Raw genomic sequence first — 24,076 nt, forward strand, 5'->3', positions numbered from 1 at the left:
CTAAGTCCCTGTGCAGGACTTCCTGCCTCTAGCCTGCTGGGGCTCCGCCTGTACCGAGGTTACACTCATAACCCTCCCTCCACCCACAAGGCCCCACCGATGCTTCCAGGCAAGTCTCAGAGCAGTAGGTCCCTAACACACGGCCCTTCTCAGAAACACTGTGACCTGGTCCTCTGGTCCAGTCTCCCAGCCTTTGCCTGGGCTGTTCCCTCTGCAGGAGCTCCCCACACCTCCAGATTACTCTTTGGCTAATCCCACTTGTCCTTGGATTTCAGTATCAAAGCCATTTCCTCCAGGAAGCCCTCCCAGACTCAGGGCCTCTCTTAGCAGCCTGCAGGGCCCCTGAGACAATTATTGAGTTTATGATTATTATTTTAAGTTTATTTATTTATTTAGGGGTGTTTGGGTGGCTCAGTCAGTTGAGTATCTGCCTTCAGCTCAAGTCATGATCCCAGGGTCCTGGGATTGAGCCCCATGTTGGGCTCCCTGCTCAGTGGGGAGCCCGCTTCTCCCTTCCGCCTCCATCCACCATGCTTGCGCTCTCTCTTGTTATTTCTCTCTCTCTCTCAAGTAAATAAATAAAATCTTAAAAAAAAAAAAGATGTTTGTTTATTTATTTAAGTAATCTCTGCACCCCATATGGGACTCAAACTCATGACCTGGAGATTGAGAGTCACATGCTCTTCCGACTGAGCCACCCAGGCCCTCCCTCCCAAAGCCAAGTTTGGGACCTGTAATGGGATTATCGAGATGAAAGAGTTCTCTAAAATCTATCCTCCAGGGGCACCTGGGTGACTCAGTCATTAAGCGTCTGTCTTTGGCTCAGGTCAAGATCCCAGGGTCCTGGGATCAAGCCTGGCATCAGCCTCCCCACTCGGTGGGAAGCCTGCTTCTCCCTCTCCCACTTTCCCTGCTTCTGGTCCCTCTCTCACTATGTCTTTCTCTGTCAAGTAAATAAATAAAATCTTAAAAAAAAAAAAAATCTGTCCCCCAAACTCTACTTTCTGGGGGTAAGGACACTGGGCCAGTTCTCACAGAGACGCTGCCCTAGCCGCCTGCCTCCACTCAGGACAACCTCAGGGTCGTGGAAAAAAGTGATCAGACCCAACCTGCTCACGGCTCTATTCCCTCCAACTTCTTACCTCTTCCTGCCGTTCCTGCCTCCTCTCGGCTCAAACTGCTCATCTCAGTCCACCTCAGGGCCTTTGCACTTGTGGTGACCTCCACCAGGTGTGCTCTTTGCTCCTCCTGCTTCATATCCCAGCTCAGCTCCACTGCCATCACCTTCCTTTCCTTGTCATCCATAATTAGTAACTGTCTCTCTGGCAGACCAGAAGGTGAGGTGAGCCTGTTTCTAGGCTGGGCATAGGGCATGGTGCACAGAACGGGCCCGCTATTCCTCCTAGGGTCTGGTGGGAGAAATACCTGACGAACTTGACCTTCGTCTGGCAACTTTCCTGACTCCTTCCTGGGTAGATCTAACCCTGTTCCCTACCCTGGGTGCGACATTAGTTCTGCTTAAATACCCAACCCAGATGTGCCTCAGATGGGTTAGCTGAGGCCCAAGGAGCTGGGGCATTACCAGGGCCCCCCAGGGAATGAGCAGTCCAGAGCCTGCTGGGAACCCCTCTGTGACCGGGGCCCTTCTCTGTGCCGTCACTCCTCCCTGTAGGTCCAGGGTTTCCAGTACCCTGTCTGAGGAGGGCCATGGCCCGCAGAGGCTTCTGGAACTTTTCTGCCCCTCTGCGGCCAGGCCCTTTCCCCTCCCCGTCCCCATCCCCCACATGGCCACAACTTTCAGTAAGTGACAGCAGCTCAGGAAGCTGAGGGGCCCACACAGGAAGGAGCCCAGTGGGACTTTCCTCCGGCTGCCGCCCTGCTCTGCCCTCCTGTCCTTAGCCCAGGCTTCCCAGCTGCCAGGTAAGAGCTGGTGGGGCCACATGGCTCTGGGGTGGGGGTTGGGGATACTGTGCAAAGGGTTGTGGCTGGGGACAAGGCAAGGCCTCTGAGGAAAGATACCAGACAGACAAAAGCTGGGCGTGACGGGCTCGGTGGCCTCTGGCACAGTGCTCCTCTCTCCGGGCCTCAGATTTTATTGCATAAAATGACCTCAGATTCCCAGCTCTGTGGACTTGGATGAATCCCTGTACCTTGGGCCTGGAGTTCACGGCCTCCAGGGGCACAATTCCCCTCCTTCACCCTCCCAGGACCCAGGCCAGAGTCTAGGGTGACCAACCAACTGTAGGGTTTATGGGACTTTGGGTGCTAAGTCAGGGAAATTTTTCTGTGTCCCAACACCACCTCTGATTTTTCCCTTTTTTTTTTCCCCCTCAAGTTATAAAATATATACATATCTTTAAGATTGATTTTAAACAAAATGCACAAACTCTGTGATTCCATTTACATAAAGGTGCAAAGACCATGATTGAGTCCACTCTTAGAAATAGGACAGTGACAACCTCTGAAGGGAGTGAGAGAGGCCCCAGGGCTCCTGGGACTGGGAATTCCTTGTCTGGGAGCTGGTGACATGGGGGTGTCCCTAGGGGAAAGCTCCCTGCCCCTCACGCCCTCCCTCCCCGTCAGGAACTGCTAAACCACAGTGTCAGGGACCTTCCTTCCCGGTTTGGCTGGCTTCGGTCAAGTGCTCGCTGGGCATGTCACCAAGAACAGTGCCAGTTAGTGAGGATAAAAAACGTTGACCCCTTGGGCTCAGCTCAGCAAACCAAGCGAGGTGGGCAGTGAGTGCATCTCACAGCTGAGAAAGTGGCATGTCAGCAATGGGAGCCCTGCCAGGGTCACGAAGCTTGAATATGGTGGGGTTGGGATTTGAACCCAGAGCCTAGGGTCTTCCCAGCTCCAGGTTTTTAGGCTGGGTTTGCTAAAACCTCATTAATGCTGTCCCCTCCCCCACCTCCTACTATTATTCTGGAATGTGGTTTTTTGTTTTTAAGATTTTTATTTATTTGAGAGAGAGTGAGTGAGGAGGAGAGAGAGTTAGAGCACTAGAGCACAAGTGGGGGGAGGGGCAGAAGGAAAGAGAGAAGCAGATTCCCCTGCTGAGCAGGGAGACGGATCTGGGGCTCCATCCCAGGACCCTAGAATCATGACCTGAGCCCAAGGCAGACACTTAACCGACCGAACCACCCAGGTGCCCCTGGAACATGGTTTTTTACCCAATATTTTCTTTGCATCTTCTTTATTCAGGTCAGTATAAGTGGATCTTGTCCATCTACTACTGCCTTTTCCCTGCTGGGTTTGAAGCCCAGCCCTTCCCTCTGCCTAACCAGGGGTCCTGAGGTCTGGGAATAAAGGGTGAGAGGCAATTTCCTCCTGGGCTCATTCCAGGGAGGTCTTCATACTACAGGGGCCTAAACAGTGGGAGTGATAAAGGGTACAGAGAAGGTGATGGTGGTGGGCGGATAAAACACAGACGTCCCTCCTGGTGCCTGGGTGGCTCAGTGGGTTAAAGCTTCTGCCTTTGGCTCAGGTCATGATCCCAGGACCCTGGGATCCAGCCCTGCGTGGCTCTCTGCTCAGCAGGGAGCCTGCTTCCCTTCCTCTCTCTCTCTGCCTGCCTCTCTGCCTACTTGTGATCTGCGTCAAATAAATAAATAAAATCTTTTTTAAAATTTATTTTTTATTTTTTATTTTATTTTATTTTTTTAAAGATTTTATTTATTTATTTATTTATTTGACAGAGAGAAATCACAAGTAGGCAGAGAGGCAGGCAGAGAGAGAGGAGGAAGCAGGCTCCCTGCTGAGCAGAGAGCCCGATGCGGGACTCGATTCCAGGACCCTGAGATCATGACCTGAGCCGAAGGCAGCGGCTTAACCCACTGAGCCACCCAGGCGCCCTAAATAAATAAAATCTTAAAAAAAAAAAAAAACAAAACAGACACAGAGGTCACTCCTATCGACAGTCATCAGTCTGGATCTGATGCCTGTCACAAAGAATAGATAACACCAGCTGCCAAAGCTTCCAGCCCCAGCCCCAGAAGAGCTGGAGTCTCCTAGACCTGCCGGAAGTGATGGGCCACCACTATCACCTTAACCACCACCCCCCACCATGGAACCAGTATCTATCTGCTTCCTGGTCAGCAAATCTATACACTTGTGATTGATTGCTCATGCCTGCCTGGGGCAGGGGCATTGCGGTAATTAAGGTGGGAAAGCTGCAGATTGGCTGGATCTCTCTGCCCTGGACTGACAAGAATACACATAAATTATGTGCATCAACCAAAGTAAGAAAAGAAAAGAAAAAAAAAAAGAGAATTCACACAAATTAGAGTGCAGAGTATCTTCCAGACCCCAACATAGTCTTGCCGGGGGGGTTATGGCTCCTTACCTATCCTGCACACTCAGCTACTCTATTTCTCTCTTTCTCCATCTCTGTCTTTGTTCATTTGTTTTTAAATATTTTATTTATTTATTTGAGAGAGAGCATGCTTGAGAAAGACCATGAGCAGGGGAGAGGCAGGGGGAGAAGCAAACTCCCCACAGAGTAGGAAACCTGATGTGGGGCTTGCCGTGGGGCTCGATCTCAGGATCCCAGGACCCCAAGACAATGACCTGAGCTGAAGGCAGATATTTAACTGAGTCACCCAGGCATCCCTTTCTGTCTCTTTCTCTTTCTGTGTGTTTCTGCTCCTTTCTCCTGCCTCTTAAATCAGCTTCAACCCTACCTCCCCTGCAGCATCTCTGTGCCCCACCCCCACCCCTAAAAGCTTCATAGTCTTGTTCCGTCTGGCCAGAACTGAGTGGCTGCTTCTGTGTGTCCAGACAGGCTACACCTATGGCTCCTCCAAGTGAGGAGACACCCCTGATCCCTCAACGTTCCTGTAGCCTCTCATCTTCAGAGGCAGGTGCCCTGCACGTGCTGCTGCCTCCTCGGGGCCCTGGACCCCCACAGCGCCTATCCTTCTCCTATGGAGACCATTCAGCTGAAGAGCTGTGTGTTTCGGCTGCTAAGGCCAGTGGTGAGTGGTTCCCTAGAAAGCTGGGCCAAAGGGAGGGGTCGGGCTGTTGGAGGCCCAGCTTGGGAGCTGGAATAACTGTCAAGTGGAGTCAGTCAGCTTTAGACCTAGGGCTTTGAGGGATGAATAAGAGTTTGGCAAAGGAGGAAGATGCTCAGGGAAAGGCTGTGAAAAGACTCAGAGGCGCATGAGGGCATCTCTTGACATAAGGTGTACAGTGTGGAAGGAGCACTCTGGGGAGAGGGGCGGGAGGCCCCAGGAAGCAGTTTGTGTGTGAATTCTCTGCTGATGGCAATGGGAAGCCATGGAGTGTGCGTGTGAGCGGGGGTGTATTGAGGGCGAGAGCCAATGATGAGAAAGAAACCTGCAGGGATGCATGCGGCTCCTAATCATGGCAGCCCTGCAAGGGACAAGATGGGGAGACCTAGGAGGGCTGATGGGGCATTCCCACAGGCATCCTGCCTGTGTACCACTCCCTCTTTGCCCTGGCCACGGAGGACCTGTCCTGCTGGTTCCCCCCGAGCCATATCTTCTCCGTGGAGGACTCAAGCACCCAAGTCCTGGTCTACAGGCTCCGGTAGGAAGCACATCACCCCTACCCCCAGCACATCACCCCTATCCCCACGGCCATGGGTTAAATGTTACCCAGAGGGGATGCCTTTTGTTGAGGGCAAGGAGAGTTTAATACAATGGTAATCCTACAAACTTATCATCTCCCTGCACTTCCCAGCGGGTACCCCCAGGGAATTTGTGATCCTGTTTGTGGCCCAGATGAAGAACTGAGGCCAGAAGGTGTCCCTTGCTTGCCCAAGGTCACTTAGCAAGGCAATGGCACAACCTGGGCTCTGTGAGGTTTTGGCACTCTCTTCCACCGCTCCGTACCCCTACTCCAGGCTTCTCCCCTTCTGCTTAGCTTTTACTTCCCCAACTGGTTTGGGCTAGAGAAGTGCCACCGCTTCGGGCTGCGCAAGGACTTGGCCAGCGCCGTCCTTGACCTACCAGTCCTGGAGCACCTCTTCGCTCAGGTAAAAGCCTGCATGGGGCTCAGCCCGGGGTGGGGTGGGGCGTCCACAGGGCAATAACAAGGCTCGAAGTTTGGGCGGCCTTGGCTGACCCTCTCTATGGCAGCCCAGGGTTGGGAATCGACCCAAGGGTCAGAGGGAGTCTGTAGTGCAATATCAGGGCTCACAGTTGGGCTATGACCGGTCCCCAGCATCGAAATGACCTGGTGAGCGGCCGCCTCTCTGTGGGCCTCAGTCTCAAGGAGCAGGGGGAATGTCTCAGCCTGGCGGTGCTGGACCTGGCCCGGATGGCCCGCGAGCAGGTTCAGCAACCCGAGGAGATGCTGAAGACTGTCAGGTGAGGGTTTCCAGCCTGTGATACCCAGCGTCTAGCTGGGAGTGAGCAAACGTGGCTCCGCTGGGCCATCCCTAGAGCTCAGAATGCCATGAGGCTCCCCTCACACAAGCCTGCAGTGTGTGCATGTGACCCAGGACCCCACCAACCTCTGACGCTCCAGTCTCTCCCTCCCTCCTGCGGCTAAAGGCCTGTGTGTGTGTGTGTGTGTGTGTCTATGTCCGTCTGTCTGGTGGAACCCAGTGGCCATCCCCACACTGAGGTCCTTCCCCCAGACATGTCCTTGAGTGTCTCCGTGTGTGCCTCGTGCCCCCCAGGTGAGGCCACCCTTCAGCCCTTCGGCTAAAATTTGGGTTTGTGTGTGTCCCTGTCCGTACCTGTGGAGATCCCTTTCCACAGCGAGGACCCGCTACCCCCACTCGTAGCTATAAGGTCTGCCTGCCCCCCGACCTGCGCGACCTGATTCAGGGCCTGAGCTTCGTGACGCGGAAGCGCATCCGGAGGACGGTGCGCCGGGCCCTGCGCCGTGTGACCGCCTGCCAGGCTGACAGGCACTCGCTCATGGCCAAGTACATCATGGACCTGGAGAGGCTCGACCCGGCCAGGGCGGTCGAGACCTTCCCCGTGAACCTCCCCGGGGCTGCTGGTGGTGAGGATGCGAAGGGGCTGCTCCGAGTGGCTGGTGACAGCGGCATCGCCTGGAGTTCGGGAGGACAGGAGGTGTGGGCGGCTGCTGGGCAGGGCCAACGGCGGGGGCGGAGCATAGGAGGGAGGGGCAGGAGAGTGGGCGGGGTGAAGGAGGGGAGAGGACTGCGAGTCGGACCAGGGCCGGTTGAGTGAGAGGTGGGGCTAGCGGGGTGGGGGCGGGAATTTAAAAATGGGCGGGACTTGGGACGGAGGAGAGTGGTTGGGCGGGGGGCTCAGGACTGGGTTAGCTGGGCTGGGGGAGGAGTCAGGGCTGAGACGGGGCGGGGCTCCCGGCTGGACTTAGCCCGGCAGGTGGAGTGGAGCTAAGCGATGGACGGGTTCCGAGAGGGGACCGGACGATTGAAGGAGATGGGGTTTAGCAGGGGTAGGGTGGGAGACATTGGGGATGGGGTGGAGAGGGTTTGTGAAGGATGGGATTGATAGAAAGGGCCGGGGTTTGGCAGGGGAGACGTGGGAAGGGACCGGGGCTGGGAGAGGCCGAGAAGGTCAGGGTTTACGCCGTGGGTTGGTGGGGTCCAGGCTTCCAAGCCGGACTTGGGGGCTCTGAGGGGACGGGACCTCCAGCTTCAGCCCTCCCCCCAACCCCGTTCCCAGGCCCTCCAGCCCTTCTGCGACTTTCCAGAAATTGTGGACATCAGCATCAAGCAGGCTCCGTGTGTTGGCCCGGCCGGGGAGCACCGCCTGGTCACCGTCACCAGGACGGACAACCAGATCCTGGTGGGTACTAGACTATCTTCCTTTCCCGCCTAACCCCGACTGCGGGGATGCGGGACGGTTGCCTTGGGGCCGCAGCGGGCACTGACGCTGATCAACACAGGAGGCCGAGTTCCCGGGGCTGCCCGCCGCATTGTCCTTCGTGGCGCTTGTCGATGGCTACTTCCGTCTGATCTCCGACTCCAGGCACTTCTTCTGCAAGGAGGTTGCGCCGCCACGGCTGCTGGAAGAAGTGGCCGAGCAGTGCCACGGCCCCATCACGTAAGGGTCTATCCCCGCGGAACTCGGTTCAAGTCTTGCTCACTGTCTCAGTGTCCTCTCCTCCCCAGGAGCGCTGGACAGGGCTCATGTGCTGGAACAATGCCTGGTTCATGGTTGGCGCGCAAAGAGACTAGGCTCTCCCTTTTGCTGTCCTGCACAGCGGCTTCCCTTTCTCTTGGTTCCTCAGTGCCCCAGAGTGGATTACTGGGGGTGGATGGCACCAGGTTCTGCCTGTGATCTTTTCTTTAATCCTCTATTAGAGCCCTGAATTTTGGCTTATTTTATTTATTTACCTTTAAACAAGTATTCTTGTGTTTTTTTTTTAAGATTTTATTTATTTATTTGACAGAGAGAAACACAGCTGGAGAGGGAACACAAGCAGGGGGAGCAGGAGAGGGAGAAGCAAGCTTCCCGCTGAGCAGGGAGTCTGATGCTGGGCTCGATCCTGGGACCCTGGGATCATGACCTGAGCTGAAGGCAGATGCCTAACGATGAGCCACCCAGACACCCTTTTTGGCTCATTTTAAAAATAGGAAGGATTCAGGGAATGTTAGGTGGCCAGGGTCCCGGAGCTTCAGAGGGACCAGGATTAGAACCCAAGTCTAGCTTGGGCTTCTCTGCCTCCATCTCTCTGTCTCTGTCTTTTCCTCCCGCCTTTCTCCACAGCCTGGATTTTGCCATCAACAAACTCAAGACCCAGGGTTCACGTCCCGGCTCCTACGTTCTCCGCCGCAGTCCCCAGGATTTTGACTGCTTCCTCCTCACTGTCTGTGTTCAGGTTGGTCCACCACTAGGAGCCAGGTGAGTAGGGAGGGCTTCCTGAAGGAGGTGACATTTGAACTGAAACCTGAAAGATGAGTCTTTCATCTTTGCTCCTTGAGGAAGGGGAGGGTAAAGGCATTCTTAGTGGAGGGAACAGCATATGCGAAGGCTTGGAGATTGGAATGAGCCTGTGGTGCTCGAGGAAGATGGGGTGAGTGGAAGGTACTGCCCACTTGCACTCAGGGACCACTCCTCTTTTGCAGACCCCCCTGGGTCCTGATTACAAGGGCTGCCTCATCCGCTGTGACCCCACAGGAACCTTCTCCCTGGCTGGCCTCGGCCGTCCCCACAGCAGTCTTCGAGAGCTCTTGGCAGCCTGCTGGAATGGTGGGCTGCACGTGGATGGGGTTGCGCTAAGCCTCACTTTCTGCTGCACCCCCAAACCCAAAGGTGAGCCTGTCCCCTCCCCTGAGCTGAGCAGTCAGGCTGGGGTCCTGCTTTGTGTGCCAAGTGGCAGAAGCCATGGGTCCAGATGGTTTAGGAAAGAACAGGTGGTTTATGGGCTGGTAGTGTAGATGCCATCTTCAGGCACAACGAGGATCCAAGAGCTGACCCTGTCTCTTAGACTCTCTCCATCTCTTGCCTCTTCCTCTGGGTGAATTTCGCTCTCAGACAAACCACAGGCATGGGACAACTGTGAGCTGTGAGTTCTTCAGAGTCTTCTAGAATTCCTAGCAGGACTGAGAGTAGGTTGCCCACAGCATTGCCTTCTCATAGGGAACCCACCCCCCAACCCCCCCAAATACTGGAGCTTCCTGTAGTCTCAAATAAACCACGTACCCTGGGGGCCTCATCTCAGGGTTGGCTGCTTCTGGGGGGAGACCCCAAATTGAGGCAGGGAGTGAGCAAACCTTAGGGGACCTTGTACCTCTGACCTCTGTCTTTCTCCTGCTACCTCCTCCCCACAGAAAAGTCCAACCTGATTGTGGTACGGAGGGGTTGTAGCCCACCCACATCATCCCCTCTTCAGACCCAATCTCAAGGCCAGCTGAGTCAGATGACGTTTCACAAGATCCCTGCTGACAGCCTGGAGTGGGTAAGCAGCCCTAGGAAATGGGTGGGGGGACCTCAGTTGGGATCCAGACCCTGGGTCTGCATTGCATCTCATTTACATCTGTGCTGTGTGGCTTCAAGCATGTGATGTAACCTCTCTGTTCATTATCTGCAAAGTGGGGCCAGGACTGGGGGCCAGGATCCCACCAGGAGCCCCCTTACCAGCCTCTCCTGTTGCCTCCTCACCCTCCAGCATGAGAACCTGGGTCATGGATCGTTCACCAAGATTTACCGGGGTTGTCGCCATGAGGTCGTGGAGGGCGAGGCCCGGAAGACAGAGGTGCTGCTCAAAGTGATGAATGCCAAGCATAAAAACTGCATGGAGGTGAGTGTGATGGGGACCAGGACTTTGGGGTCAGGACTGGCTGGAGAGAGCATTGTGGATTCAAAGAAAGTTAAAAACACACGGGTCTTTAACACAACAGAAATGTAGTTGCAGCATCTCCAAACCTTGAAATACAGAGGGATCAGGGAATTTAGATGCAAACAGAAAGAGTACACTGAACAGAAGAAATAGCCAGTGCAAAGGTCCTGCGGCAGGGTTGTGCCTGGCATGTTTGTTTTTTGTTTTTGTTTTTTAAATATTTTTATTTATTTATTTGACAGACAGATCACAAGTAGGCAGAGAGGCAGGCAGAGAGAGGAGGAAGCAGGCTCCCCACTGAGCGGAGAGCCCGATGCGGGGCTCGATCCCAGGACCCTGGGATCATGACCTGAGCTGAAGGCAGAGGCTTTAACCCACTAAGCCACCCAGGTGTCCCTGTTTTTTGTTTTTTAAGATTTTATTTATTTATTTGACAGAGAGACAGAGCACAAACTGGCGGGGAGGAACCGAGGGAGAGGGAGAAGCAGATTCCCCGCAGGACTCTGGGATCATGACCCAAGTTGAACGCAAAAGCGTAACTGACTGAGCCACCCAGGCACCCCTCTGTCTGGCATGTTTAAAGAACAGTGAGGAGGGGGCATCTGGCTGGCTTAGTTGGAAGAGCACGTGACTCTTAATCTCAGGGTTGTGAGTTCCAGCCCCACACTGGGTGCAGAGATTACTTAAATAAATAAAACTTAAAAAAAAAAAAAAAGTGAAGACGGGCCAGTGGGCTGGAGAGGAGTGATCAAAGAAGAAGAGGGGAGTGACATGGATGGAAGCCTCAGCAGGTTGGGCCACCCAGGGAAGGCTTGAGCCCTCCTTGAACCCCAAGTCTCCCACTTCTGTGTGAGAGACCCAAGGTAGATTAGCATGGGGACTTCCAGTGCCCGTCAGAAAACCATGATACAGAGTCCCGTGTGTACCAGTGGTGGACTCCAAGGTCAAAGGAGGCTTGTGGTGAGGCATCCTCCGGAGGTTGATTTGTGAGCAGCAAGTTTGGGGTGCTTGGTCTGACCCTGGAGGGGAAGGAACCCGTGGACCTTCTATCCCTTCTCCTTTCCCCAGTCATTTCTGGAAGCTGCGAGTCTGATGAGCCAAGTGTCATACCAGCACCTCGTGTTGCTCCATGGCGTGTGCATGGCTGGAGACAGTGAGCTACTTTCCCCCCTGCGCCCACCCTTCCCCACTGAGACCAGCTAAAACATCATTAGCCATACAAATCCAGAGCCCGCCCTGGCTGGGCTCCTCTGTCCCCCAGGGTCCCTCACCCTCTTACCTGTGTCCTTCATTTGCCATTCTGGGGCAGCCAGCTCCAGGCTCCCACAGATAACCAGCCTCGCAGAATTATCTCAAGTCAAATGGGCCTGGGATCCCATCCCACCTCCCTGTGTACCTCCCCCGCTCCCCCCACCCCACCCTGCAGCTTTGCAAGGGCCAAGTTACCTCTCCAAGCCCCAGTTCCACCAGATCAGTATAGTAGCTACCTCTCGCAGGGCTGGGAGGGGCCAGGAGCTGCACTCACAGCGTGGAACGTGACAGGCGGGGCGGGGTGATACGTAATCTACGTGATCGTGATTGGGATCGTGATCGTGGGCGCGGGGGGCCGCGCAGGGCACTGTGGGTGGTCAGAGGCCGCCAGCCCAGCTTGGAGGTTAGGCAATGATTCTGGATAGGCAAAGCTAAGTTCTAAGCAGAGAAGGCAAAGATATTAGGAATTAGGGAACAGGAGGAGGGATGTGCCAGAGAGAACATGCAAAGGGCTGGAAGTGAGATGTGGACAGAGTTCAGTGCCATCCAGGCATCTCGAGGCAATAGCTCCCATACAGGAAGTGAGGAGGAGGAGAGGAGAGGAGGGTAAGGAACCCGCAACCCACCGGGGGTGGGGCGGGGGGGCGGAGCCTGTTCAGCACGGATTCAGTCCTGCCTCCCAGCCCTGCCCCTCCCTGCTGCTGCCAGGTATCATGGTGCAGGAATTTGCACACCTGGGAGCGCTGGACACCTACCTGCGCAAGTCTGGCCACCTGGTGCCAGCCAGCTGGAAGCTGCAGGTGATCAAACAGCTGGCCTATGCCCTCAACTATCTGGTGAGTGCTCCTCTGCTTCCTCTGGGCACAGAATAGAGGGGCAATTGAGAGTGGGCTCTGTGGTAGGCATAGGAGTTTGGCAAGGATACAAAGGGAGGGCATTTTAGACTGAGGGAACAGCATATGTATAGGCTTAGAGGTATAAGAGTGGGAGAAGGGAATAGGTGGTCATTGATGGATTTCAGGGGGAGTAGTGGGCCATGAGGCCGGGCAGGGGGAAGGCTTCCCAGAAGAGGGAACATGGGAGCTGGGTCTTGAGGGTTGACTAGGAGCTCATCAAGCGGAGAAAAGGAGGAGGGCGTGTCAGGTTGAGGGCACAGCCTGGACCCAGGCCTGCAGCTTAGAAGATGGGGTGCACGTCCTGGGATGCCTCCAGCAAGGTGCCTCCCAGGAGGCTGGGGTAAGGGCATGAAAGAGAGAATGTCAGAGATAGAGTGAAGGAGTATCTCAAAGGACCTTGACTGCTAGGCTGAGGACTTTGGACTTTATCCTAAAGGCAATGGGGAGCCTCTGGGTGGCTTTGAGAGGAGGGACATGGGGCAGCATAGGGGGTGAACCAGAGGAGGCAAGACAGGCCGCCAGTAGTCTAGAGAGTGGTCTAGAAGTATGGTCTGAGCAGCCACAGGGCGGACTTTGAAGGCTATGTAGTGGCTTTCCAGCCAGACTATTCATTCAGCAAACCCTCCCTTGCGTTCCCTATGCCTGGCCCACCTAGGAGGACAAAGGCCTCCCCCATGGCAATGTCTCAGCCCGGAAGGTGCTCCTTGCTCGCGAAGGGGCTGATGGGAACCTGCCCTTCATCAAGCTTAGTGACCCTGGGGTCAGCCCTGCTGTGCTAAGCCTGGAGAGTAAGTCTGGAAGGGTGGATGGAGGGACCTAGTGGGGCAGGGGAGCAGACCCCTGACCCCTGCCCCACTCCCAGTGCTCACAGACAGGATCCCATGGGTGGCCCCTGAGTGTCTCCTGGAGCCCCGGACACTCGGCTTGGAAGCTGACAAGTGGGGTTTTGGTGCCACAGTCTGGGAGGTGTTCAGCGGGATCCCGATACCCATCAGCACCCTGGATCCTGCCAAGGTCAGAGCACCTGACCCCTAGAGGGGGCTAAGGTCCAGCTTGGGGATGGGCTGGTCTGGGGGGCAAGGGGACTGCTCCTGAGGTTATTCTAGGAGTGATCAGCCCCTCTCCTCAACCTTAGAAGCTTCAGTTTTATAAAGAACAGCAGCAGCTCCCTGCCCCCAAGTGGATGGAGCTCGCCATGCTGATCCAACAGTGCATGGTCTACGAGGCAGGCCAGAGGCCCTCCTTCCGTGCCATCATCCGTGACCTGAACAGCCTCATCACTTCAGGTGACCACTGGGCCAGGCAGGGTGGGCAGGGCTGGCCTATCATATGAGGCCCTGAGGGGGGGGGGGGATAAAGTGAAATTTGCATGCAGAGCTGGCCCTGTGTGCTTGGCAGGGTTGGAGTGGTTGGTGAGTGTATCAGTCAGCATGAGCCTCAGCTGCTACTGTAACAAACAGACCCCCCCTCCCCAAGCTCCAGGCTGACCATGGTGGATATTTACCTTTCATTCTATGACGGTGTCCAGGTCAACAGGTGCCTCTCCCTTTTTGGCTCCACCCATCCCATGGTCTCAGGTCCCTGTCACATCCTCTGCAGAGAGAGAGAGAGAGAGACTGTGGAGGGTGCCATGCTAGGTTTCCATGTGCCAGGCCTGAAAGGGCAGCCAGTTTTTCTCCCCCATCAGCCTGAGCTCAACCATGTACCACACTTCACCTCAGTGGAGTCTGGGAAATGCCTTTCTGTCTCCAAAGCTATACATAGTTTGCACAGCCTGGAGAACACATAAGGGGTCGGTCTGCCTTTGCTCAGCCGGCCTCCTTTTTCCAGCCCCCTGCAAGGTACCCTGAGGCTTATAGGGGCCCTGCCATAATGGGCAGAGAAGGTAAGTGTGCAGATCAAAGTGCCCTAGCAAGTCAGCTTAGGAAAGGGACCCAGGGCCCAGTGTACCGGTCACTTACTGCCTGTGCCCCACAGATTATGAGCTCCTCTCAGACCCCACACCTGGTGCCTTGACGCCCCGTGATGGGCTATGGAATGGCGCCCAGCTCTACGCCTACCAAGACCCTACTATTTTCGAGGAGAGACACCTCAAGTACATCTCACAGCTGGGTAAGGTGAGCTGGGCAGGGCTGGGGCGGGTGGGGAAGCCCTGGTGCACATGGACACCAGCCCTGCTGTGGGGAAGCCCCCGTGCACATGGACACCAGCCCTGCTGTCTCCCAGGGCAACTTTGGCAGCGTGGAACTGTGCCGCTATGACCCGCTGGGTGACAACACAGGCGCCCTAGTGGCAGTGAAGCAGCTGCAACACAGCGGGCCAGACCAGCAGAAGGACTTCCAGAGGGAGATCCAGACCCTCAAAGCCCTCCACAGTGACTTCATTGTCAAGTACCGCGGTGTCAGCTATGGCCCAGGTGAGCCATTCCCAAACGGGTGCTCTTCGAATCCCACACCCGCATGCTCCTGCAGTGACATTCTAGGGTGGCCTGGGGACACCAGGAAGGGCGCGACTGATGCTCTTGTTTATCCAGATCTGGATTGCCGCGGGTTCGAATTCCCACTCTCTCCCTTAGCAGCTGGGAGACCTTGGGCAGGCGATTTAAACTCTCTGCGTGTCCATTTCTACACCTGAAAAGGGGGTCATTATCAGGTTTAAATGAATCAATGTATATCATAGAAAGTACTCAAGAGGGCGCCTGGGTGGCTCAGTGGGTTAAGCCGCTGCCTTCGGCTCAGGTCATGATCTCAGGGTCCTGGGATCGAGTCCCGCGTCGGGCTCTCTGCTCAGCGGGGAGCCTGCTTCCCTCTCTCTCTCTCTCTGCCTGCCTCTCCATCTACTTGTGATTTCTCTCTGTCAAATAAATAAATAAAATCTTAAAAAAAAAAAAAAAGAAAGTACTCAAGAGCCATTGGTGATAAGCGTTAGGGTTGCTGTTCCCATTTTATAGAAAGCAATATTGAGGCTGGGAGGAACCCAGGGCTGTTCTCTGATCCGGGAGGAAAAATAGGGAGGGGCAGTGGACAGAGTTGGGCTCTGTAGTGACTCCGCCCAGCCTCCCCTCCCATCACCTAGGCCGCCAGAGCCTGCGGCTGGTGATGGAGTACCTGCCCAGCGGCTGCCTGAGGGACTTCCTACAGCGGCACCGCGCGCGCCTCGATGCCAACCGCCTGCTCCTCTACGCCTCACAGATCTGCAAGGTGCGAGGCCTGCCCGGGGCCCCAGGGTCTGAGGCGGCCCAGTCTGGGCGAGGGTCTGCGTGGAGTCGCGGGGAAGGCTAAAGGTGGAAGTTTCGGGTCCAGGTCAGGCTGGAGGAGCAGCTGAGTTAGAGCTGAGGTCGGGACTGGAGGGCAGGATGGGTCCGGGGCAGGGTTAGGCTTGGGTTTTGGGATAGGTTTGGGTTGGATTCCAGGTAAGCCAGGTTGGGCCCCGGCTGGTTGCGCTGGAGTGTGGCCCTCACGCTTGCCTGCAGGGCATGGAGTACCTGGGCTCCCGCCGCTATGTGCACCGCGACCTTGCCGCGCGCAACATCCTGGTGGAGAGCGAGACGCACGTCAAGATCGCCGACTTCGGCCTCGCCAAGCTGCTGCCCCTCGACAAAGACTACTACGTGGTCCACAAGCCCGGCCAGAGCCCCATCTTCTGGTGGGGACCCCGCCCCGGCCCACCTCTCCTCCCTGCGACTTCGGCCCATACCTCCCTCCTACCTTCTAGGGCCCGCCATGGCCCCGCCTTCTCGCAGTGCTGGCTCCTCCCCCTAGCGTGCTGGCCCCGCCCCTCGTCGCTGGCCCCGCCCCTGCTCCTACTGCTACGGCCCTCCTGACCCCGCCCAGGTCCCCCAACTTTTCCCCACTACCCTGGCCCCCCTACTTCCACTGTCCTGACCTGCCCCTCCTCCCCACTGCCCCGGTTCCGCCCCGGCCCCGCCCCTCTCGCTGCCTAGGCCCCTCCGGGGCCACGACTTCCTGTCCCACCCCGCTCCGCCCCTCAGTACTGGCCCCTGCCCCCTAGAGTCACGGCTCCGCCCTGACCCCGCCCAGACCTCCGTAGGGTAGGAGACTACCCCATCCCACCGGCAGGGAAACTCTGACCCCGGGGCTGGGACTGACCTCTCACAGCTGACCCCCAGCTTCCCCCGCCCAACGTTGTTCCTTTTCCCATACTCTCCCTCGCTTTCGCATCCCAAGACTTCCTCGTCCCCTTCCAGGTACGCCCCAGAGTCTCTCTCTGACAACATCTTCTCGCGCCAGTCGGACGTCTGGAGCTTCGGGGTCATCCTGTACGAGCTTTTCACCTACGGGAACAAGAGCTGCAGCCCCTCAGCCGTGAGTCACCACTCCTGGATCGCCAGAACCTTCCTGGCCCATCCCTGCCCTGTTTGTGCTGGAGTCCCTCTTTTTGCTCAGTGTCACCTATTATATAGGCCCTTTATAATGGGGAGGAACGCTCTTCACTAAGGTTGACCCCTGCTACCACGGACAGCCCCCTCCCCCTCCATCACAGATGGCCCCTCTCCCCACCGCGCCTGACTCCCTCTCTTCACTAAGGCTGCCCCCTGCCCCGCCACCTCTACCCCTTCCCCAATCACTGGCCGCCCCTTCTCCCTCCTTCATGGATGGCACCTCCCCCACCACGGGTGCTCTCTCTTGGCCCCAGGAGTTCCTGCGGATGATGGGGATGATGGGATGTGATAGAGATGTCCCGGCCCTCTGCTGCCTCCTGGAACTTCTGGCTGAGGGCCAGAGGCTGCCGGCGCCTGCTGCCTGCCCTGGTGAGGTGAGTGCTGGAGGGCCTGCCTCAGTTTCCCCCTCTGGATTTTCCTAGGGAAGCCAGCTGGTCCCTTTGGGTTTCCCCCCACCTGCTGTTATCTCTTAATTGAGAGCATACCCTGGGGCATGAATCTGAAAGGGATTTTGGCTTCTATTTTGCTGTTCTCTCACTGTATTCCAAGTTGCAAACATTTTCAGATACTCAGTTTGCCCATCTCCAGAATGGGAATAACAATGCCTTATGGGGTGGCAGAAGTTTAGACAAATTGACCCCTCTCCCTTGCTCGGCTTCAGGTCCAGCTGACTGTCAAACTGTCTGTAAATGTTAATGACTCTTACAGTTTATCTTCACAACTTCTGTGGAAATGTCTGACATGAGGTTAGTCATTCATAAATTGATCTGCCCAGGGGCACCTGAGTGGCTCAGTCAGTTAAGCGACAGACCCTTGGTTTCTGCTCAGGTCATGATCTCAGGGTGGTGAGATCAAGCCCTATGTCCAGCTCTGCACTGGGGGCATAGTTTGCCCAAGATTCTCTCTCCCTCTCTCTCCTACCCCTATATGCTCTCTCTCTCTCTCAAATAAAATCTTTAAAAATCAATCAATAAATAAATTCACCTGCCCAGACCACAAACATTTATTGAGTACTGACTGTATGCCGCACTCTGGGCTAGGTGCTGGGGACCCAGCAGGGGACAGAACAGAAACTACCCTGTCCTCCTGGTAACCAGCAGAGGCTAAGAAGAACATTCTGGTGGTTACTGGTGTCTAGGAAGAGTTGAACAGGAGGAAATGAGGGGGTGAGGTGGTAGTCAGGGGGACCTTTTAGAGGGAGTAATCCTGAAGGAGGAGGAGGAGCCTACCCATGGGAAAAGCTGGGAGAGGGCATTCTCAGCAGTGGACACAGCATGTGCAAAGGCCCTGAGGAGGGAATGAGTTTGATACACTTAAATAATGAGATGTGGGCAGATGTGGCTGCAGGGAATAAGAGAGGAAGTGATGGAAGGAGACGGGAGGGCATTAGATTTTGTTCTAAGACCTGTAGGGAGCCATGGGAGGCTTTGGAGCAGGGGAGGGATGGAATCTAATTTATATTTTGAAACTGTGAATAGGAGTCCTTTCTACCGCTCATATGTGACCCTGTTGTCTCCTCCCACTCCCTCAGGTTCATGAGCTCATGAAGCTGTGCTGGGCCTCTAGCCCGAAAGACCGACCAACATTCAGTGCCTTGGGCCCTCAGCTGGACGCACTATGGAGTGCGAGCCGGGGGTAGCAGAGAGAGTGAAACTCACGCCTTCCCTGCTTGTCTGGAGGAGGAAACCCACTCACTTCATTTTTATATCTCCTGCACACACACCTCTGGGTTCTAGTCTTTGTGCACTGGCTGTGTGACCTGGGGCAGAAGGTTGCCCCTTTCTGCTTCACAGAGACCCCCATGGGGCAAATGACATTGCATTTGAGGGGCACCCCTGGCTTGTGGGGCAGCAGTAGTCTTATGGCCTCGGGAACTTGCAAAGATTCAAGATGAATGCCTTGGTGGGACCTGCTGTGTGCCTCGCCCCCAGAATCCAGGAGCCAAATTTAAGCCCCTCCTATCTGCCTATCCTCACAGGGTTTGGCCCTGAGCTTCCTGTCTCAGTGAAGACCTTGCAGCGCTTTAAATATACCCTTCTTTTCATCCCTGCCGCCCCTCGCAGCTGCCAGGGTTGGAAATTCACTTTGGGCCGGGGAAGGGGAGCCTGTGTGACTTTTGGGGATCCTGTGAGGGGCGAGGAGAGGCTGGGGTCTCGTCCACACTAACTGTACCAGAGTGTCCTGGGCCTTCCCTTTGCCCACTTGAACACTGGGACCCTTTCTGTCCTAACCGGAGGGTCATGCAGTTGATGACGCTGGAGACTTACTGGAGCTTTTCAGCAGCTGAGGAAAGGAAAGGCATTTTTGGCAGAGGGAACAGCATGGTGAGAGTGAGGAGGCTTAGAATACAGAAGTTAAGAGCCCAGGTGTTGGAGCCCATGGTTCTGCCACTTAATTGCTATGTGATGGTGGGCACCTTGCCTCCCCTACGGGTGTCTCAGTTTCACCTCCTGTACAATGGGCAGATAAATGGTCCTGGTCTCTTCCTGTACACAGGCAGCTTCTGGAGGATTGTAAGAAGGCATCTGGTGGAGGTTAAGCCGCCCCATCCCCAACTCCTCACCTGCCTGCAATCTTTTCTGCCACTTTTACCCCCCTGGAAAACTCTTATTTACCTCTCAAAACCCCAGCTGTCACCTCCAGGCAGTCTTCCCTGTGGCATACTCGGCCACGCCTCACCCACCCTGTACTTCCCTCTGACCGGAAGGCTGGGGGTCTCTGTCCAGATCTGTCTCCTCTGACCTGGAGGCTCCCAGGGGGCTGGGCTGGGTCGGGCACAAAGGGGACTCTGGGAGCATTCCTTGAATGAATAAAGTTCAGTGGAAAGAATAGTGTGTTGCTGGACTTGGGTGATGGGGAATTTTGGGGAGTGTTTAAGCTGGGCAGGAATGTGGCTAGGGCTGGGGGATGGGGATCCCCTGGGGGCCACATTGGAGGCTTCAGGGCTGGCTGAGGGAGGAGACACATGGTGGAGCATTGGCTGGGGTCCTGGAGGACAGAACCCACCCCCAGCTCCAGCTGCTGGCCTTGGCTCTGTCCTAAGGAACTGATTACAGGCTCTTGGTGGGTGGAAGGAACAGGCTGCTCTGGGGGGGTCAGAGGGCAAGGTTGGGGTGGGAGGCTGTGGGGAGGGGTCCAACATCAGTCGGGGCCAAGCAAGTGTCTTCCAGGATGGCTGGACAGATACGAGGAGTAACAGAAAGACAAAGACCAAGAGAGGCTGAGAGGGAGAGACAGGGCAGGAGAGAGACTGTCTCCCTCCCTCTCCTCTACTCTCTTAGCGCAGGGAAAGCCACCTGCTTTGGTGGGGGCTGCTCTGGGCTCAAGCAAGAGGGTTTTTAGCTCAGGCTCTTCCTTGCCTCGGATAGAGTGTCCTCCCTTCTCTCCACTCTAGTTTCCCTCCTTGGTAAACCAAAGTCCTAATGAGCAAACACAGCCAGCTGCCTTCTGGGCCCTCCCGTCCCTGCCCCGTCCAAGGGGACCCCAATATGGGAGAGACAGAGCCAGCCAACGGCCCCAGCCCCAGCCTCCTGTGACCATCGGCAAACGTGGCGATCCCTCTCTGAGGCTGTTTCCTCATTGGTACAGGAATAAGGACAAGAAGATTCTGTCTGCCCCTTGTCTCAGATGGCTCAGACTGCCCGACCACTACCGTGTGAAACCATTCTCCGGCCACCTAGTTCCCCTCTCTAAAGTGGCTGTTGTTGCTGAAAAGACTCTTGAGCCAGTGCTCCCCTGGGGGAGGCATCCAAGGCCCTGGCCCAGGCAGAGAGACAGGTCGGCCTCTCAATAACCAGTGTTGAGGTTAAAACCACTGTTTGTGGTTCTTATATGATTGCAAGATCCCCTTCAGCACCACCCATCAGGAAACGCTAAAAAAGTACAGGTTAATTACTTACAAGAGTTACACAGCCGACCTAGGGCTATACATTGAGGTCATTGGTGGGAACAGGGAGCCAACTCAGGGCTTGGGGCTTTGCTTTTATTGGGGTCTGGTGAGGGGGCTTGGGTTTCCCTGGCTCACTCGTTATTGGTGGATTTCAGACACGGTGTGAATTTAATGTTCTGAGCTGGTTGGCATGCAGCTCCCTTCCCTGGCCTTGGTGGTCTGAATTCCCGGGGGGCCCGATGGCTGCCTTCTGGCCCTGTGCTCACGTGGAGGGGGGTGTGGGGCGCGTTCTCTCACAGCCCCTTCCTAAGAGAGCATGAATCCCATTGTGAACCCCTCCTTCCACTACGTGATGCTCCCCTGGAGCCCACAGGTCGGCAGACACCATCACGATGAGGAGTTGGGCTTAAACATTGGAATTGAGGGGAGGGGGCTTGAACTGGTTAGGTCTCAGCCGGCCAGTGTCCTGTGTCTGGTTGGCCAGGCCCTTGTGGTTGCTCCCCCTTCTGCAACAACCGTCAGGAAACTGAAAAAAATAGTGGTTTCTTTCTGACAGGACCTGGAGAGGGCAGGGCACCCCCCCCCCCCACACACACACACAGTGAAGGGGCCACGTGGTCACTGGTTGGGCTCTGCTTCTATGGGGGTCCAGGATGGGACCCTGGGGTTCCCAGGGCTCATTGCTTAGTGCTAACCCTAACCCACAGGAGTGGGAATTTAAAGCGCCAGAAGGGAAAAACACAAGTGGTCCCAAGGGCCGGTTCTTAAAACCAGCCCAGACTTCTCAAACACGCCTGGCTCTTTATCTAGCCGGGTGGCCGGCAAATAGGTTTATTCCAGATAAGCCGTCTTTGAAGAGGATGCCTGAGCCATCAAAGCTTAAGTCAGGCACGACAAAAAAGCCTGGCTCAGTGGTTGGAGCAAGCAAGACATGATCTCGCGGTCGTGAGTTCAAGCCCCACCTGGGGCTTAGAGATTGCTTTAAAAAAAAAAAAGAGAGAGAGAGAGAAAACCCCATTGCGGGGTTTACACTACACTTGCACTCAGCACTCACCCCGCCCTTGACCTTCTCCCCGAGTCTTCCGCGGAATGCTTTGTCCGCATCCAAGGTCCTCAGCTGGGCCGGGTTGGATGCCTATAAGAAGGGATCCCCGCTGGGGCGGGCCTCCTGCCGCCATGGAGTCCCGCCCACTCACCTGGGCTCTGGTGCTGCTGGGCACCGCTCTCGCGCTGGCGCTGGGCACTGCGCCCGCTCCGGAAGCGCGGGAGAAGCTGTGCGGCCACCACTTCGTGCGCGCGCTGGTGCGGCTGTGCGGGGGCCCGCGCTGGTCCTCCGAAGACGGGCGGCGGGTGGCTGGCGGCGAGCGTGAGTGAGGGGCGGGCGAGGACTGCGCTCTGGGATTTCTAGGTGTGGCAGGTGCACGTCGCGCTGGTGGGCGTCGGGGGCGGGCGGATGGGTTTGCATGCACCTACAGGCATCCGCTTGCCCGCGGCGCTTTTGTGCGTGCCAGGGCGCGAAGGATGCGTCCCCTGCCGGGCAGGAAATCAGTGCGTGGCGAGCGAGGCAGTCTTCAAAGTGCTTTCTTTACAATTTCAGTATTTTGATCTTCGTGAATTTTTGCATTAATTTTGATTTTAAAAATTTCATTAAGATATGATCGATCTTCATTGTTGAGTTTTTTGGCACTCCCTTAAATGGAGCATTGAGGCCAGGTCTCACTCTTCTCGCCCTGCACCCGTCCTGGTACAGAGAGTAGAAAACGGATGTGTATGCCTGCGTGTCACAGATATGCGTCCTATATGCATACGACTTTGTGACACAGGTGCCCCTGGAGGTGCAAAGGCACGCATGGGGGAGGGCTGGGAAGGGCTCTGAGGGTATGTGCCTGTGTGTGCATGTGTTCGTGTGAGCCCGCTGCCTGCACACATGTGCCCATGTACATGTCCCATGTCACCCCTTCTGTCTCTGGCTTTGTGAAGTGTCTATGCGTCTGCGTGATAGAGGGCTTGCGGGAACGTGCCCAACAGAGGACCTGAGCGTGGTTGTGGGTCGAGAGTGCACACATCGGGATGGGAGAGTTTATCTGTGCTCAGTAGACAGTAGGCATTTATTAGGTGCTCACTTTCTATTTGTGCACAAGAGGAGCTTTCGGCAGGTCACTTGGTGGGACGTGTGTGCATATATTGGGGAGGGGTTCTCTAGGTTCCCCCGCCCACGCTGAATTCTGCTTTGTCCCCAGGTGAGCTGCTTCAGTGGCTGGAAGGACAACATCTCCACAGGCTGGTGGCCGAAGGGGACCCCATGCTGGTTCTCATGCCACAGCCCCCGCCCCAGGGCTCTCGCCATCACCACCGCAGGCGGGCAGCCGCCACCAACCCTGCCCACCACTGCTGCCTCAGTGGCTGCACCCGGGGGGACCTGCTGACCCTGTGTCCGCACTGAACCCTCCCCCCACCCCGATGTGGCCTCGGAGGATCCAGAGACCCAGAGGGGTCTGGCCCGGGGAGCTCCTGAAGCCACACAGCACCACAAAGCCCTGTCTGGGAGGATGGTGACAATTACCTTGCTGTGCTCCCCACCTCCCCCAGGCCACCTTCCTCTGAGGGGCCAACTGTGAGAAAAATGACACCTGCACCCTGGCTTGGAAGAGCCTTGGTTTTGCCCAGATGCCAGATACTCAGAGCCAAACGTCCTCTGCCCCTCCCTGCATCCGTGTCTCCCCCCTCCCCTTGCCATCTCCCCAGGGGTAAATAAAGAAGACTCCCCGCAGAATCCGAAGCAGCTGTTTGCATTTTCTCAAGAAAAAGGGACAAGGCTGCATCAGCCCTTTGCGTGGGTTGTCCCCACCCGTCTCCCCTATCCCTACCCCCACAGCCATGGCCCCACCACCCCTTTTCAGCAACTTGATAGCAACTTGAGAGTCATCGAAATACAAAGTGGGGAAACTGAGGTCGGGGGAGACAGCTCCTTTGCCAAGGTCATAGAGGGAGGGAATGGCCAAGTGCAGGATTTGAATTGAGGTCGTCTGTCAAGACCCGTGGGGGGGGGGCTCGAGGTCACTTAAAGTCCACGTAACAGTGGACAGACACACAGACATCACAGTGAGCCACAGCGGACACTTACGGATCCAGCTCCGACCGTGTTTCTCATTTGCATGCTCCCTTCACCCTGTGATGGAATTTGCATTCTAGGACTCCCGGGGCGAAATGACCAAGCACTTGACCATGTGAGCCAGTCCCATGTTACTATTTTCCTAACATCTGCGGTCACCAATTACCAGACATCGGGAGTCCTAAAATGGAATGGTCTTCCCCTTAGCAGTTCTGGAAACCAGAGCGGGAAGTCAGGGTGGGGCAGGGTTGTTTCCTTCCTTGAGGCTCTGAATC

General features: G+C 56.0%; 2 protein-coding genes across 6 annotated transcripts; both read left to right on the forward strand.

Annotated features, from left to right (window-relative positions):
* The first annotated feature begins 19 nt into the window (after positions 1 to 19).
* On the forward strand, positions 20 to 19,629 carry JAK3 (Janus kinase 3). Of its 5 annotated transcripts, XM_082708435.1 has the most exons (25): positions 20 to 109; positions 1,673 to 1,920; positions 4,780 to 4,976; positions 5,427 to 5,550; positions 5,887 to 5,998; positions 6,187 to 6,332; positions 6,755 to 7,049; positions 7,632 to 7,754; positions 7,855 to 8,012; positions 8,679 to 8,790; positions 9,038 to 9,224; positions 9,743 to 9,870; positions 10,081 to 10,212; positions 11,320 to 11,404; positions 12,211 to 12,338; positions 13,054 to 13,186; positions 13,261 to 13,412; positions 13,534 to 13,684; positions 14,376 to 14,515; positions 14,625 to 14,814; positions 15,474 to 15,598; positions 15,871 to 16,043; positions 16,606 to 16,723; positions 17,055 to 17,174; positions 18,332 to 19,629. In XM_082708435.1, the coding sequence occupies exons 3-25, from the start codon at positions 4,793 to 4,795 to the stop codon at positions 18,437 to 18,439; spliced, it is 3,324 nt and encodes a 1,107-aa protein (XP_082564561.1). In that variant the 5' UTR covers positions 20 to 109; positions 1,673 to 1,920; positions 4,780 to 4,792; the 3' UTR covers positions 18,440 to 19,629. The 5 variants fall into 5 exon arrangements, with proteins under 5 accessions (XP_082564561.1, XP_082564562.1, XP_082564560.1 ...); XM_082708436.1 differs by lacking the exon at positions 20 to 109 and having other exon boundaries at positions 1,545 to 1,920; positions 4,784 to 4,976; XM_082708434.1 differs by lacking the exon at positions 20 to 109 and having other exon boundaries at positions 1,589 to 1,920.
* Positions 19,630 to 21,841: 2,212 nt separating this feature from the next.
* INSL3 (insulin like 3) lies at positions 21,842 to 23,462 on the forward strand. The gene is made up of 2 exons (XM_082711066.1): positions 21,842 to 22,055; positions 22,930 to 23,462. Exons 1-2 carry the CDS (start codon positions 21,866 to 21,868, stop codon positions 23,130 to 23,132), a joined length of 393 nt encoding a protein of 130 aa, XP_082567192.1. The 5' UTR covers positions 21,842 to 21,865; the 3' UTR covers positions 23,133 to 23,462.
* Positions 23,463 to 24,076: the final 614 nt, after the last annotated feature.

The sequence above is a fragment of the Mustela nivalis genome (assembly GCF_964662115.1).
Source record: "Mustela nivalis genome assembly, chromosome: 1".
NCBI lineage: Eukaryota > Metazoa > Chordata > Mammalia > Carnivora > Mustelidae > Mustela > Mustela nivalis.